Source organism: Pezoporus wallicus, unplaced genomic scaffold (genome assembly GCF_028554395.1).
Source record: "Pezoporus wallicus isolate ANWC-B61680 ecotype Strahan unplaced genomic scaffold, APGP_CSIRO_Pwel_v1 contig_4901, whole genome shotgun sequence".
In the NCBI taxonomy this organism is placed as follows: Eukaryota; Metazoa; Chordata; class Aves; order Psittaciformes; family Psittacidae; genus Pezoporus; species Pezoporus wallicus.
Genome location: NW_026640354.1, coordinates 2,678,080 through 2,695,798, shown reverse-complemented (window position 1 = coordinate 2,695,798; position 17,719 = coordinate 2,678,080). Strand labels below are relative to the sequence as shown.

Here is a 17,719-nt window from a genome sequence, read left to right as displayed (position 1 = left end):
AAACCACCGATATTTTAATTCAAACAGAGAGAAAATACCCACATTGCACATTATCCTCTAAAACCTGAGTTTATCTAAAGAAGGCAACTTGGGATGGCTAAGGGCTGTCTTCTAGCTGTTCTGTTTATTGGTACTGCGTGTAACCATACATACAAAAACATATGGGGTTAAAATATTCTTTATTTGTTTTTTGAACAACCACAAATCTTACTTCAAAGTATGTAATCTCTACTATAAAACTTTCATATTTCTGGGACTTTGAATCTCCTTGGCAGTGGCTACCAGCCTTTGATTTTAATTTCACAGAGAAGGAGACAAGCTGCACTAGACTTCATATGAAATTATGAATGCAACACAAACTGGAGTAGAAAATGAAGTGGGTAGTTCACATGGCTTATTCATGAGAACCTGCTGGTTGTACCTTCACAGTTTTACAGTATAAAAGGTGTCAGGGGTGGCAGGTTTTCATAAGAACAGCCTCCCAGCTGTGCTTCTGCAACTGAGGAGCTGAAGGAGTCTTAGCAATCACGTACAGCACATCTATACACTGAAATGACTGTCCCTGAAATGAGTAATTTGCCTGGGAGGGCTCTGGAGTTTATTTTATAGGCAGAAAAGAACAGCTACAACTGGAGTAAATAAACTGTTCCTTTTTTATTTGATGGCTGAAGACACATTATTTCACTGTACATCATACATAGGAATTAAGTAAAGGTGGAAGGGAAATCACAGAAACTCTTTATTAAAAAAAATAAAATAAAAATAGACAAATGCCTCTTAAATGCCCCAAAGGAGAAAGAGCCAGAGGCACCACCTGTATTTCTGTAAGCACCATTGTTCCAGCTTGTGTTGCGAAGTACACCTTTAGAAAGAATGTACAACCACTGTACTAAAAATGCCTTGCTGAAACCTTGATTGAACACTTTTCCTTGTTTGTATTTCTCCTCCATTCCTTATTTTTTCCCTCAGCTGTTTGTGCAGGAAGGAAATGGATGCTGACACTTCTGGCATGCGTGTTGCCCATTCATGGCCCTTTCATGTTCTTATCAGCTCTCTGTCCAGCCTCCATTCTGCAAGACGATGGCTCACAGTAGCCAGGAGGTCCGGGAGGGCCAGGAGGACCAGGAACCCCAGGCTGACCGGCCACCCCAGGGGGACCTCTTTCACCATCACGGCCATCGCTGCCATAGCTGGGCTTGCCTGGTTCACCTGGAAAAGTGGATGCAGGTCTAAAAACTGGCATCATATGACTCGCTTGGTATTCATGTAGCTTTACTGAACATGCTGTTCTTAAAAACAGTAGGAAGATGGGCTTTTCACTGCTCTCGGTGGATTCCCCCGAGGACTGCCTACTTAGAAGGACAGTTTCTCTAACAGACAGCCAGGCTGTATTTACCCACCTACAGCGATGAAGTTTCAGTCCCAATCCTCTCCAGTTATACTGGTGCATATCTGCTGCTATAAAAAGCTGTGCAATGGTTCTGATTGCAGCACTGCTGCAGACACCCATGCTGGTGCAGTGTAGGAAAGCGCAGATGCTACTTACTACTTCAGAGTTATATTAAACAGGCATTATAGTAACAGGCATTATGGTAACAGGCATTATCAATTATTTTTATTCTCCACCCAGATGTGTTGGGGAAGAGCTATACAGAGTCAAACTGCTGAGTACGAAGGTGTATTTTGTCTCTTCCTTGAAGACATGAAAGTAAAAATACAGTGATTTTAGTAAGCCTCTCCTACTGATGAATTTCTAAAGAAAACAACTGTGAATTTCACAGATGTCCTGGCTATCAGTATATACTAAAGTGATTTGGTTTTGGTTGTTTTTTGTTTTTTGGGGTTTTTTTCTACGAAGAGAACGGATTTTGGTAGTTTTTGTCTATACATACACACAGAAATCTGCTGTAGGGAGATATGGATAGAAATGTTTCCTTTCATTCACTGGCCACTAGGGGGCGGTTGTGCTGCATTTATCAGCAAGAATTTGTCCTGGACCCCTATTCTATAACATTGTAATTAATGACCATAAAAATAAAGGAGTGAATGTCCTAAATTATGAAACTGTTGAAGACTGCAGAGGCTGCTAGGGACATAACCTGTGGCCTTTTTGCTTTATGTTTTTATTTACGTGTGTGTGTGTGCTTGTGTGTATATTATTTCTATTTACATTAAAAACAGGCAATTTTTTTATATGGGGGGGGTGTATGTGATTGCTTCTTTTTTTTTTTCTTAATGCATTGCAGACACTTTCCTAATCTTTCTACACTGAGATAACTGGGGTGGTGGCTCCTTAGTAAAAGAGCTTTTAATTCTGACTTGTGACTACATCATTACCTATGAAGCACTGTTATTTGGAAGTGTGTTGGTTAACGGACACCTTTTATCTTTTCAAGGCAGCTTAAGGGATCAGTTCTGAACAAATGTTTACCACATTTCTTCTTTAACCTCACCCTCTTATATTTACCTGGAAGACCTCTTGGTCCAGGGTAACCTTTCGGTCCTCTGCCTGGAAGTCCTCTTTCTCCTCTTTCTCCTGGTTCACCTAAAGCAAATTCATGAGACATTACTTACAGCCTGCTTTGAGTATTACTTTCATTCTCAGAGGTGAGCAGTTAATATGCAGAGAATTCGGGGGGATGTATATGTTCTTAGCATCTTCAAATGATGTCCTGACCCATGTTCTTCTAAGATGCTTGGGGTTTGTTTGGGGATTTTTTCCCCCCATTTGAATTATACTCAGAAGTAGATATGTTGGATTGAGAAAACAAAAGAAAAACAAAACACCTGGAGCTGGACAATAAGTGCCACATGAAATATGCCATAGCCTATGTAACAGAAATAAACCAAAGTTATGGAACTTTGGCTTTTTTAGAATACAGACTGAGGTTACAGGCTGAGGGCTTTTGTAAGAACATGTGACCACAGCTATTTCGAGCTTCTAAACACTTTTTGGAATGGTGTTTACTGCTGGTTATCCCAAACCAATTTCTTGTTTGTTTCAGCCCTCCTTCACTACCGCAGATTGCTTATTGAGGTCACTATAATCTCCTTCCTTGAGCTACTTCTTTTTTGACTCTGTTGCTGATGCTGTCAAAAATCACTTTACCTTTGTATCTTCTGCTCTATCTCATGGTACCGCATTCTTGCGTTTCTATCTCCTCTTTATCGTGAGCTTCTACACCATTTTCAACATCCTACTCCTTTTCCCTTTTATCACATTATAGGTACCCTCTTCTTCTCATTCTGACCTCAGGCAACCCCACGAATGGATGAGGAAGGTCAGCTCATCTCGTGGTCCTGTGTAACTCTGGTAACTCAGGAATATAGAGTGAAGCACTGAGATTTTGTTCAGGTTGCCTGCACACTTTTCAGAATGCCTACCACCACAATAGTTCTTGCACATGAGAGCATTCACCACTTGTATCTGTAATTGTATTTCAAGGCTTACTCTAAGGTAACTTGGAATTTGATGACAATTATGATAGGAAACATGACACCTTGCTCATCTGTTTTTTTTTTTTTATGCTCTATAGATCTTTTAATATTAACATGGTGCAGCCTGTTGTGTGCTGAATCAAATTCAGCATATCCAGTCACCTTTCTGTCTCCATTTTTTTGTTGCTTCTGTGAATACAGATGCCATTATATTAAATGAAAATAGTAACAGAGCTCTAGCAACAAAGCTGTTAAGGTTGGCTTGGTTTGTATTCTATTCCTTCTCTCAAAGGTTTTCCCAATTTTACTTTCAAATAAAGCTCAAGACAAAAGTCCAGTGACAGACCAGCTCTGTGCAGAAATACAGTTTTTAAATAAAGCCTTCCTTCAAGAAAACAAATCAAATTGACTGTTGAATAGAAACTAACACATACATAGTGGCCATAAGACGTCGCAGAAAATTCTACTCTGTAATCCTCTGGAGGAGTATAAAGCCTCTCAGGCAGGAACAAAAAAGATTAATTTAGATCAAAGTTTTGTTTTTTTTTTTGTAAAATGTAAGGTAAGTCAATTTTACTGTGGATTTGTCTTTTCCAAAGAATCAACAGATTGTGGTACATGATGGAATGATGTTAAGTGGCTCAGGTATTATACCCAAATAAGAGGCAGGTTGTTATCAGTTGCTTGTAATGTGAGAAACTGGATAGACTTAAGAGATCAGTGACTGAATCTGACTGTTTGTGTTAGCTTTTGGGACCCTAACTCTTGCAGAAGTGAGGGTCGCAACCAGACTGAGTGGAGGAAAGAGAAAATTACTGCCAGAACTTCTCAGCATGCAAAAAGCACGAACCTCAAATGTCCGTGAGAGGGAAAATTAATATTAGGAATGTGACTCAGCTGCTTACTTCTAGTCTAAGGCAGATGCTCATCCTGTCTCCTGCTACAGAACTGATTTGATGACAAAAAAAGAAATTTATAAACAAGCCTTGCTGAGGCCCGGCCAATGTGCCCTTTTATCACTGGGGCGATTGAGACAACAGTTATAGGAAACAGCTTAGGTTCCTAGCAAAAAGATTCAGGACCTTGTTGCACTTCACAGTGTACAATGTGCATTGACAACCTGTAAACCAAAAGAAAAATAAGAAAAAAGAAAAACAAAACCAAACAAACCCAACCTCCCCCCCAACCCCACCAACCTGGGACAGTCAATAAATGAAGGTCAGTTACAGAATTTCTTACCTTTAGGTCCTTTACGACCGATCTCACCAGGGGGACCTTTAAGGCCAGGCAAGCCACGGGGACCATGTTGCCCTGGGAAGCCATTTTCACCAGCAGGTCCTGGAGCACCCGGTGGCCCTGGTCGGCCAGGAAGACCTGGAGCACCAAATTCTGGCCTCCTAAGACTGGCTGCCAGCTGAGCTAGTTGTTCTGCAATGAATAGTAGGACAGAATTAAACAGTTAGTGTACCTGAATGTTCTCATGTTCACTGAAGAACAAGGTGTATTCTCTGCTATGGAAACTGAGAGATTACAGCACAGCACCTTCCTGATAGACAATCCCATTTACAAAGTTTGTTGCACGTAAGATGTACTTAGTACTACCAGTGGCAAACTGCACAGGCACACTGTGCAGCTGGTCACTCTGAAGCCTCCATCTTAAAAATATAATGTTTGATGGATTAAATGACTCAAATGTATATTTTTATTTAGAAATGTCCTTATAATTTTCTACAGCATTTAGATTTCAACCATCTAACAATAAAACTTATTCATGCCATTGCTGCCTCTTAAAAGAGCAAATCTCTCTGTTACTACTTGTTGATCCTGTCAAGATTCATCTTTTCAAGAAGGAGCAGCTGAGAAGCAGGATGGCAGTTGTCTATGTTGGCCTGGTAAGTGCAGGCCTTTTTCAGAGAAAAGAAACCCTCAAATTGGTGTTCATGAGTTGAAATTTGATATATAATTAAACATTTTATGTTGGCCTTTTCTTAAGGTAAATCAGCAGGAACTTTGCTTTTCATTAGTCATAGGATCAGCTTGCCATTCCTCAGAATGGCCTCAGCTAGATATTCCCATTTCTTCCTCCCTCCTTTTCAGGCCACTACAGGAGAATAGTCCTCTCTTTCCTTAACATTTCCATTCTAGAATTCATATTCCAAGCATGCCTCAGAATAACTTTCTCTAGATACAACCACACACACCTCCATATGACGTTTGCTATAAAGTCTGCGTGACTCGGCAAGACTAGTTATTTTGTGTCCAGAACCAAGGAATAGTAAGATGATGGGGGGAGTGGGGTAGGAGCTGAAATAAAACAGAAGCTATAACCAGCAGATACATCAGGAAGAGTGAGGAGAGCACTCTGTAAGCAAAGCCTATGGAGCAGGTGAACTTCAATTACAGTTGTCTTCAAGCTGAGCAGGTTCCAGGGGCTCATTTGTATCTTTCTTCCTATCTCACGACAGCACTGATAAGTATAGGGGCTCTCAAGAGGGGTGCAATGAAGACAGCCTAGATTTTTCCCATGTCCTTCGCTTTTGTGCTTACAGGGCAGCATAAATTTTTTTAACTCAGTAAATCCCATGCAACCAACTGTAATAGAAGAACTCCCAATTTCTATGTATGTCAAGAACTAAGAAAATATAATTAAGCTTTTGAACATCTGCCTTTTGCTTTCATTTTATGGTATGTTATCTCCAGAAAACCCCTCTCTGAACATAGGTTTGCACATTGTTTGTGATAAACTACTAGTAAGTTTTGCACATTGTTTGTGATAAACTACTAGTGTTTTTGTGAGTACAAATGGCCAACCGTGCTTTCAGTGAAGCTGTATATTTTTATATATATAAATATAGCAAGTGGTTTGTAAACAAAATACATGTATTTCTTAAAAACATGTCTATGGCCTGGTTACTACAGTAATGATAGTGTGGAATCAACAGGTAGTTCAATGTGGCTACAAAATACATAAATAAGGGACTCGTTTCTCATATTCTCTCATACTGTGTCCACATTCACAGGTAGGAATCAGCCCCCTGCTGAGGCCACGCTATTTGTTCTGGGTAGGAGTGGGAAAATCTTGGTTTCCTCTACAGCAGTAGATTATCCTGATTTAAATGCAGAAGAGACATCAAATAATGTTTAGCGTATTTACCTTGCATGACTCTCATGCAAACCTGCTTAATGTGCTGATCAGTTGGTTCTTTCCCCTAGGATTAAAAAAATAAGAGTTTAGGACTTGATATCACAGTAAATTTTATAAGCTTGCCTGATGCAAAAATTGCTATCCAGTTGTCATGGTTTAACCCCAGCCAGCAGCTAAGTCCCCCCCCCCGAGCCAGGATGGGGAACAGAATCAGAGAGTAAAAGTGAGAAAACCTGAGGGTTGAGCCAAAACCAGTTTTTATCATTAATGTTATGAATTGTAAGGAAAAGTGGGGAGAAAGGGGGTAACAAAGAGAGAAAAATAAAACCCAAGGAAAACAAGTGATGCAAATGAAAAGAATTGCTCACCACCAATTGACTGATGCCCAGTCAGTCTCTGAGCAGTGGCCCCCTGCCAACCTTCCCTGTATTACTGCTGAGCATGACATCATATGATATGGTATGTCTCTGGTCAGCTGGGGTCAGCTGTCCCAGACGTGTTCCCTCCCAGCTTGTGCACCCCCATCCTCCTTGCTGCTAGGATGGGGTGAGGAGCAGAAAAGGCCTTGACTCTGCCTAAGCACTGCTCAGCAATAGCTAAAACATCCCTCTGTTATAAACACCATTTCCAGCACAAATCCAAACCATAGTCCTGTATCAGCTACTCTATCCCAGCCAAACTCAGTACACCAGTCAGTAAGATGTGTTCCAGTCCCTGCAAGTGCAACTGCTCCAGCTGAAGTCAATTTGACTAGCAAGGTAGATACTATGTGTATACACCATGTATCAAACATGGTTTCATGCACCCTGGAGGACTAGGGCCATCATGAAAAAATAGAACTGAACTGAAAGCTGAGGACCCAAGGACCTAACTGCATACAGCCCTAGGATTTCTCTGGTGCACAGATGTGTCTGTCATGTCTGTTATGAGGTACAGTGTTTTTCAAACTCCTGTGGCTCTTGGGTTTTGCATGTTTATGCATCTCCTGATGTAACAAACAGAGTGGTGAGTGACAGCTAGTGTTTAATAGATACCAATTACATGAAAACAGTACTTACAGCTGGCCCTTGGCTGCCAGGCAGACCTGGGGCACCCTGTTCACCCTGCAGACCTCGTGGTCCAGGTGAGCCTCGTGGCCCTTCCATGCCAGGCAGTCCCCGACTTCCCTCAGGCCCCCGGGCACCAGGCTCTCCAGGATTACCAACCTGACAATGGAAGAGAGACATTTCAATGGACTGCTCTACTAGTGTTAGACTCATTCCAACACATCAAAGTGGTGACAGGAGGTATTCACAAATGCAAAGCGATGAATCCTGGGATGTAGAGTTGTTGAACAGCTGCTTTTTAAATGAGTGACTGGCATCAGCAGTTTGGGATTTATAAACATAAAAACAAATCTTTTTTCCTCTCTTAAAGGGGGTAAGTAGAATAATAAGATATTCTGTCAAAAAGGCAAATCCATAGTGACATGCACAAAATATCGGGGCTTTTTGTCAGGGAACAGACCTTGGTTTCTACTTCTGCCCTCATGCATGTCACATGCAACTTTTTGAGATCTTAAATGCTCCCTAAATTACAAAAATTCCAACTCCAAATGCCTTTCGTGCTCTTTCACAGAGAATACCACAGTATGAGCCTGTACTGCCTAGCCCCAGGATGCTTGGGAACACATATTTTTGCTTTGTTTAATCTTTCAGAGCCAGGGCTGACTGCACACAAGTTCTAGTGACTACGCTTGAGTTTGCTGGCACAGGGGGAGGAACATCCTCACACAAACTGATGTTGACAAACCACCTGAACAGATGCAATAGTGACTTAGTTCACTCAGAGAAGGGACAGAAAGAGCTGGTTTACTGGTATAAGCATCCTGGCTCATGGGAAACAAAAGGATTGGTATGGCCTCATCAATATTTCCACTTAAGTACATTTAGTAAATAAAGCTATAGCTTCCACTCTGGTAAATTTTCTAAAAGAGATTAAATATGATGCAGAGTGAGACCTATACCACCATAGCGGTGCTAACAAAGACAAAGAACACCCTAAAAAAACAAACAAAACAAAAAAAAACACACCCAAAAACAAAAACCCAAACACAAAATAAAAACCCAAACAAACCACAACAAACAAAAGCCATAACAAAACCCTAAAGAAGCAGGAAAATGTCCTACATACTTATGGCTTCCCAAATCTACTGGGAAGAACAAAACAAACCCTACTGAAGGAGGTAATTCGAGAGGTGACTGCTTAGCCGTGGTATCAACGACATCCACAAGATGGAGTCATTTCAGTTCCAGCTATGCTGCATCTCCGACATGTAAAACTGCTGCCCTCATCAGAAGAAAACTCCAGGACATGCTTCAATAGATGTATTAAGACAACAGCAAAATTCCCTTCGTGGGCTATACACCGGGAAGCTGTCATTCCTTTCTTGCCTAGCCTGGGGAGTTACCAAGTTCCCTGATGTATGTACTCACTAGGATGACAAGCACTCTGGAGTCTATCAAGAGAAGAGGATTTTTAAAATCTAGGCGGATACTACTACAGATTTTTCCTCTACTCAAGCTCTTCCTGACGTCCTTCTCATAAGATCTTGATTGGCAGTAAATACTCTTTAGATTGCATTTGCTTAGCCCCAAAATCACACAGGCCACTGAGAACACAAGCAGAGGTTTTTTTGTCACTGTCAGCCTCAATTCCCTGCAGGAAGAACTATTGATATGTTAGCATCATAGCTCAGTCAGCTGCTGTAACAACCCCACTCTTCAGTGATCCTGCAACAAAAGAATGTGTTCAGCTCTAAAAGTCTTTTTCTCCTGTGACTGACAAGCTTCTGCTCACCTCCCACATCAAAGCCAGCATTTTGTAATTTCTAAATAAAATGTAAAAAAATAGAAGAGAGGAAAGAATCTGGGCCATAAAATACTTCTGCTTTCACAAACACCACAGTCCTGCTGTCAGCCTTTTACAGTGTACAGATTACAGGCTGCACACGCAGCCACTGCACCAAGCCTCTCTTCTGTACAACACCTACTGCACAAAGAGTGCATTCATTGCCTAAATAAATAAATAAATAAATAAATATTAGTTGGCCAGAAAAGTGCTGCTGAATGGTGCTTCTCTTTTATGGAGCTTGCAATTCAGGACATGAATTCCTTTCCAAAGCTAGTGCATTTTAATATTAACTGCATTCAAAATTTAAACAGAAGAAATGCTGTTGGAGCTCATTCAATTTAATCTGTGATAAACAGCTCAGCTCTTTACTGGTATTTTCTTTCTTAAATCAGAAAACCATCTACCTGACCTACTAGATCTCTGTACTTCTGTAACAGTGCTATTCATTATACTTACAGCTCCCTTTGCTCCTGGCAGTCCCATATCACCCTAAGCAAAAATAAGACAAAGTGCATTAGAAGAGAGTATCCATTACAGTAAACTTGACCTTTTTTTTTTACTATTAAAAAAATATATTACATATTGATTTGATTTATACAAATTGGCACATCAAATGAATTGCAACTCATTTGGAAATAAAACTTCAATTTCTGAATTTTTTGTATAATTCCTTTCTCAAAAACATTCCTGTAAAGTTCAACTAGGAAAGCATGTTTATTATAATTGGTTTCGTATTGCTTGTCTTAGAATTAGACTCATGGCTCTAACCTCTCAAAGCACAGTTACTGCACAGGACAATCTCAAACAGTATATTTATTGGAAACCTTTAGAGGAAGCATTATTTAATCAGGAATTTCTAGTGTAACAATTACAGATATTTTAGTGTTGTATTAGCCCTGAAAAAAATGCAACAGAAACCAGGCAACTGTCTACCCAACATGCTGTGAAGAAGCCAAATACATAGAAGCTTTAGTTCCCAGCACCCTTGCTCCTGTCTTGAGCAAACCCAAAATCCATCTCTCTCTTGACTGAGAGTGGCAGGCCCAGTATTCAGAAGTTTTTAGTTAGTTTTCCCTCTGAATTGGGGGAGTTGGGGAGAAAAGTTTTCAAGATCTCTTAATCACTTACAAAATCGATTAGATCTTTTTCAGTGTTTTCATACTACTCCAGGAGAGATTTCTGAAAATTGTATTTTGCGGTTCCTAAAAACCATTAGTGAATTGATTTCTAAAGGTCAGAAAGGTGACTTTGCCTCTTAATGAATATGCGGTAAGTGAAATAAAGTTAAGAATTGTTACTGGCTTAAAAACAGACTGGCAGCACACTTAAACAACCCATTCCTCCAGCAATGTCACAGCCTCACAGCCTCTTCCCAAACCATTCTCTCTCTCCCCAACAGTCAGTTGCTACATCTTATTTCTGAAGATAAAGATAATACAAAGTATTTCCATCAAGTTATTAAGGATATTTTTTTATCTGTGCTCCTGTTTCACCTGTATTAAGCTACATTCTCATCCCCACTGCCTCAAACACCAAGAATTTATCATGTGTATGGATGCATACAGGTATATTTATATAGCTATTGTATCTCTACATATATATCTATATATATATACATACACCCCTCCTTCAAGGCAGCTTGTATTGCATTCTACACCTAATAGAATCCGCATATTTTAGAGTGCTTTCAAACCAGCAGGAATAGCATGACCAGGCTAATAAACTGCTGCTTTCTGCAATGCCCAGTTAGCATAAAACTGAAATGTGATGTTCAACAATCAAAACATATGCTTGAAGGATTCCAACAATACTTTACAGATTTAATTGACAACAACAAAATATTAGATCAGGTGAATAGAAAATAATGCCTTACTAAGTCACCCTTTTCTCCTCCATCTCCTTCTGCTCCAGGTGCACCCTATATAAAAAAAAAAAAAAAAAGATGCACTATCAGCCTGCAAATCTAGTCAGTGTAATGTACTACAGCATTCAGTAGTGTGACTTGAAAGTACCGTGATCTCTAACATTACTTACTTGTTCACCCTTAGGCCCTGGTTCACCCACTGAACCCTGAAAGATTGAAGAAATTGAAAAAAGTTAGTAATAATAAAATAATAGAGAATTTGAAACTGCAATTCAATAGCATATTAGCTGATCTTCAATCCCCCCTACCATCTAGCAGTAATGCAAGGGTCCTTTAAAGCTGCAAACTTTTGAAAATGAAAGCACTTAAATTTTACAATACAATTAAGGTGACAGACTGACAGTGAGTAATAGCGTGGAACATATAACACATTGCCGCACTGGATGGTACAGATTCTGGCTGTTAAGAGATGGATCTCCCCTTTACATGGCAGGTGCTCTTGCAGCTGCTACAACTCTGCTCTGCAAATTAGTTAGAAGATATAAGTAAAAAATCCAGTAAGTATATCACTTTTCCCAGTCCTATTGAGTATTCCATATTGCTGTAGGCCATACCAGCCCTGCTAACGTGTCAAAAGCATAGGCACATCCAGAAGCTCAGTCACAATCTTGTCCTGCTTGCTGTTTCAATTCTCAATGTTTTTTAGTTGAATTGTCTCTTCAGTTTTGATTATTATAGTTAAAGCTGAATGATTTGAGTTTTGAAATTGATCATCCTTCAAAAAAAGTATATACGTAATGTTTCATCTTAGAATCCTTTAATAAAACATACCTGTGTGGACAGGCAGAAACCTGATTAATTTCAACATATGTAATTTGTTTCTATAGTAAATATATTTCACTTGTAAACAGTGTATTATTTAAGAAAGTCTTAGTATTTGTGTTCTATTAGAAAACCAATCGTACCATCCTTAAATATCTTTTGCAGTCTGTGCACAAACATATACACTCCAAAAGAACTATAACTGTGCATAATTTTTTGTTCTAAGACAGAGATACACCATATTGTCTCCTATTTCAGAGATCCATTTAAGTCACGTAAGATTTAGGCACTCAAACCAGTGTAACATCTACAGTTTAATAAATTCAGATTTGTTATGCTCCTGAGGACAAAGAGGCAATACTAAATTATCCACAAAGCTAAGCAGTTGAAAACACAGACCTATTTAACATTCTGACTTTGTCAAACAACGCCAAAACTATTTTGTCTCAAGTGTTCTCAAAATTGTGCCTTATTAAGGCTTTCCAGTTGCTCACACAAAAATACCGTGATTTCCAGCCTAACAGCATTTTGGTGGTTCTTTTTCTCCATGTACTCTTCTTTAGAGCAACAAAACAGCCAATAGATATGGTTGAGATGGAAGAAGCCTCTGCTTCTTGGAAACCTGGCCTATAATGTTTGTATTAGCAAAGATAAAAATCACAGCTGAAACTATCTGAATCTATTTTACATTGGCTCCCAAAATTTCAATGCAGACAATCGGGCAAGTAGTCAAAATATGAAAATATCCACTTTTTTGACATACTGGTTATCTGTTTGTAAAAATTCCTCCCAAACCATGCCCAGGAATTGTTTGCAAAACTGCAGGTCAGCATCAGCCAAAACTGTACCTGGGGCTACAGTAACTATTTAACACTGTAAAGTTTTGACTGGTGCTGATCGATTTACTAAAACAGAAAGAACCAGAGTATCTGAAACCAATTCAAAATACATGAATAAAAAGTGGTGAATGCTGGGGTTTGGCATTATCCACAGCATACCTGCATAACCACTCTAAGATTCACTAAATGTGTGATCCATTGTTGTAACATTGTTCTATATGGGTATCTCTGCTATAGTATGCCAGCTTTATGATGGATGCATTAGACCCATCACTAAATAGCTAGACCCATCACTAAAACAGAATGAAGGACCTTAGGATGGTGCTTTGCAATATACTGTGATACCCAGTCCCTGGGATCCATTGCAATTGGCAAACCTACAAGAGAAATAAGGCAGAAAGCCAGGTGAAACTGAAACTTAAAATTAGTGGCGCACCTGCCTGAGCAGCAGCAACCAAATAATGTTCAGTGGAGATGAAGCAAACAGTTATTCGGGTCCAGGAGTCTTCTTAAACCTAGGACTCGACCCAACAAATGAATCCCATTCTATCACCTGTATTACCTGCTCTCACCCTAAAGGTCCAAACCCTTTGAAAGGTTAATGAGGAAAATCAGGCATCATTGGAGGGAGACTGTCAGCACTGCACCAAATGCTAGTTATTTGCTACCTCAGGTACCTTCAATTTGCCCCTGGAGTAGTCTAAGGTATGAACCATTACTAACCTAATAAAAAGAGGTTGCTTTCTGTCAACACTTGCATTTGACTAGAAACATGTTCCTGACCTCAGCATTAAAAAAAAAGAAAAAAAAAAAAAAGAAAACAGGACCAAAACCCACCCACAAAAACATGAAAAAAACCCACCTTAACAACAACAAAGACATTGAGACTTATTTTTAAGTACTGAGCCTGTTTTAAAAGCTGCCAAAACCAACTGCAAGCCATATCTAGCCACTCTACAATGTATACCAGGAGCATATCAAAACCAGGATTCCTTTGTCAACCAAAGACATCTACAGCAGTGATACCTATGTCTGACTATTACTGACTATAGAAGTTCTATTACTTCTTTGGTTGTCAGGGGAAAGAAAGAGACACTTCACAAGCTAAATTCATTTAATACTAAAGTACTTCTCAAATAAGAAAGATAAAAAACAGTGTAGAACTGTCTCTGTAACAAAGATGCCTGAAGTTTGGTGAGGGAATTCTATTCTCTGTAGCCTCCTATGAGCAAGATAAGGAATATCTGGGGGTTTATAATACTGTCTTGACTGACATTTATTCAGCAAAACAAGGTATCTTCTTTTGGCATGCAAGATCCCCAGGGTCCAGTTCTTCCCTTTTAACACTAGAAAAGGTACTTACATCCTGCAATTCTATGTGTATGCTTAGATGTCTCAATAGCTCCATTAGCCTGTCAATTTCCATAGCAGGTCCTAAGATGTACGTTAAAGGCATTGTATTTATTGTAGACCAGGGCTGACATGCCAAAGCTCTGAAGTGACCAGAGGCCCTGACTTACAATTTCAGATCCAGCTGATTCAAAGATTTGCAATACGATTTAGGTCTTTAAATGATCCAAACTCAAAAAACAGTAACAAAAAAAAAATTTATGTCAGTAATCTTATTTCAGTCCCTTAAGTAACACTGTCAAGACTTTTCCTGTATATTTTATGTGTTTATATTTAAGTAGTTAATGGGCACCTTGAGTACCACTTTCAAGCAGTTGACAGATCCACATACAAAACAAGAATCCAAACATTAATTCATGAAGAAAACAACAAAAAAAAAAAACAGTGTTCAAATTATTGTATTTACTCCTGACATCGAACTGCAGCCTGTATGTATGAGTGCATTTCTTACCCGGTCACCCTTACTACCAGGTAGGCCTGGAGGACCTGGCAGTCCAGGAAGTCCAATATCACCCTGGGGACCCTGTGAAAATAAGTCAAGGGTGTAAAATTACCCAATCTGTTTTAGAATGAACAACTTAAGGTCATGCTCTGACAAGCAGATGGGGCAGAATCTTATTCCCAGAACAGTCTAATTTGTTGAAAACAGAGCTAATCCAAAATACAGCCCTTTAAACAGCATCTTACTTTGATTTTATTGCTGACAAACAGAAGAGAAATGGCTTACAGGGCTTTCCTCTCTCAGTAACAGTCTGGTTCTCTTAAAAAGATTTCCTAAGATCTTGCAGTCTGAAATCTGTACATTCCTCTGTAACAGCAGGCTCTTTCAGCAAAAACCTCCCCAGATATACCTCTGACTGTGACTGTGTAAATACTGCTGGAGCACTGGTAAAAGGTAGCATTCATAATCTGCTCCATTCATTAGTTTCACATGGCTGTCAGCAGAAAGGCATGTCTTTTACCGCTCCTGTTCCCCGAGTACACACAGCCCACAGAAGAGTGTGCAACCCAGCTTTGCACATCACAGGATTTATGTTTGGGTGTGGTTATTTTAATAGAAGAAAAAATAACACACATCTCCATATACTTTTAAACAGCATTTTCTAATATTAGCACAGTCACAGAGGACTGAAAAAGAAACTCAACAATCACTCATTTCAATGTTATTTTCAGTTCCCCGCATTGATAAATGCGTAAGTGTAGTTCCAGATGATACCATAGCTCCTTGAAAGTAAACATGAGCACTCAATACGTAAATAAAATGCTTACCCATTTCCCTGGTATACCTGGAGGACCTGCAGGACCTGGCTCCCCTCTGCTACCCTTAGAGGAAATAGAAGGACATCATTACTTCCTGAAATATTTCCTGTGAACAGGGAATAATATTTGACTTTTTTCTTAATGCTTAGCTAATTATACTACTTAGCAGTTGCTTTAGTCAAGACTTCTATTTACCAGGGCAAAAAAATATGACATGTATTAAAACCAGTGAAACTTCCTGAGAAACACAAACATTTTTAGTTAACAACGGTGTACAATATTTAGCTGGCATTAAGTGATTCGACAAATTCATTCTGACAAGTGATTATGTAGAAATAAGGCCACTTCACGGGATTGCACCTGAGAATTACTTGCCACAAACATATTTACTTCACTAAGACAACTCTGATGGGTGTGCTTAGCTATAGACTTTTGCTTAGTTTCATCAACTGCACCACATACTTAAAAGCCCATGATCCCACACAAACAATGGACAAATATGAAATGTATGTTGAAGCCATGCTTAACAAACTCATTGGAATTACAAAAAAAAAAAAACAGAATAAACAAAAAAAAATCCCCACAGTCTAGACTGTTACAGGGCACAGTAACCTTTAATAAACCCCATTCATAGTAGTGATAAGTATAAATTTTTACAGGATTTTCACTTTGTATCTTCAGATATGTTTATCCATTTGGATCGTCATATTCACATTAGTGTTGTAAATTTGTTTCTTAATGCATCCATTTGAATATATACCCTGGGTAAAGATGACACTGAGTCAAATTTTCAAATATATTAAACAATTTTCAAACTGACCTAGATTTATCAGAAGAGTTCTGTCTCTTATGATTAAATCTTTCAGAACAGCTCAATAAGATTTATATATTTACTTTCACCTGTACAGATACATATATACACCTGTACGCATAAATTCAGTGTCCCAACACAAGGCTAAGACACAAGTGCCACTACTCCAGACAGTTATTTCTGCTGTTCAAATACATAAAGGGTACGCGCTATAAAAGCACAACATAATGTTTAAGATTATAATATATCAAGAACTTAAGTTATTAAATACAAGTAGATAACCTGCTATTTATAACTTAGAAAATTTCAGGTAAAACCAGATCTAAGCATTCTAGAGCTGTATATAACTGCTAATTTTAAATATAGATACTTTCTTCACAATAAGTAAAATATTGTGACATATTGAAGAATAAAAGGAGACGGCAGACATGGCCTTTTATGCCAGGTCATAAATGCAATCACAACTTCTCACACAAGCTTAGGAAAACTAACTCTTCAATTCAAGAAATAATTAGGTATCCTGGAGAGATCAGAGAACCTAACATAAACAGACTTTTCCACTCATTTTCTTCAAAATATCCGATGGTGTTAAAATCGCTATCCTTTTAAAGCACTTTGTATAATTTTTAGAAGCTTTTTATGTTAATAAGACCAAAAAAGAAAAATGAAAATCACCTTCATCCCACAACCCAGAAGATGCATTAACCTGTTTGAAAATTGTTATAAATCATACAATTCTGTACTACATCCCTGACCTGGAATACTAGTATATTTCTGATGCAGGAAAGAGAAAGATTAAAATCATAAACTCGTCTCCTCGTATATGTCATAATATTCATGCATGATTGTTATACAGCTATAAAACAAAAGCAATGTCACCTTCCACAGATTTAAAATGATAAACCTCTTAAGCACATCAAAGGTTCTGCTGGTCATGCAGAATGCAAGAAAAACCTTCCTTTTTATTTTAAATGCAAAAAAATCCTTGGTCAAATATACATTACAGGCCCTTTTTCAGACACCAATCCTTTTCTAAGGTGGTAAAAAGAAGGTTGGTATACAGAAGACTGGAATACAAAGGGACAGTATTTCCTGTAAACATTAACATTATGCCTGTAAGGCTGAATTACTTCAAATTAAGGGCCACCACTGCAAGATCTGCAGGAGCTGTGTTTTGGCAAGGGGGAATCTAACCCAAAGAGTAATTAGGAGTCCCATTGGCCTATGGCATAACCTAA

The 17,719-nt window shown here is 38.8% G+C and overlaps 1 protein-coding gene across 1 annotated transcript in view; it reads right to left on the bottom strand.

The window, feature by feature from the left end:
• Positions 1–202: 202 nt before the first annotated feature.
• Positions 203–17,719, bottom strand: part of COL9A1 (collagen type IX alpha 1 chain) — a 67,768-nt gene continuing 50,251 nt past the window's right edge. Inside the window, exons 29-38 of the mRNA XM_057418820.1 lie at positions 15,680–15,733; positions 14,862–14,933; positions 11,510–11,545; positions 11,349–11,393; positions 9,932–9,964; positions 7,642–7,788; positions 6,593–6,647; positions 4,678–4,866; positions 2,468–2,545; positions 203–1,209 (exon numbers count right to left, since the gene is read on the bottom strand). Of these exons, the coding sequence (XP_057274803.1) occupies positions 1,025–1,209; positions 2,468–2,545; positions 4,678–4,866; positions 6,593–6,647; positions 7,642–7,788; positions 9,932–9,964; positions 11,349–11,393; positions 11,510–11,545; positions 14,862–14,933; positions 15,680–15,733 (894 nt within the window). The 3' untranslated portion in view covers positions 203–1,024. The remainder of the gene's footprint in view (positions 1,210–2,467; positions 2,546–4,677; positions 4,867–6,592; positions 6,648–7,641; positions 7,789–9,931; positions 9,965–11,348; positions 11,394–11,509; positions 11,546–14,861; positions 14,934–15,679; positions 15,734–17,719) is intronic.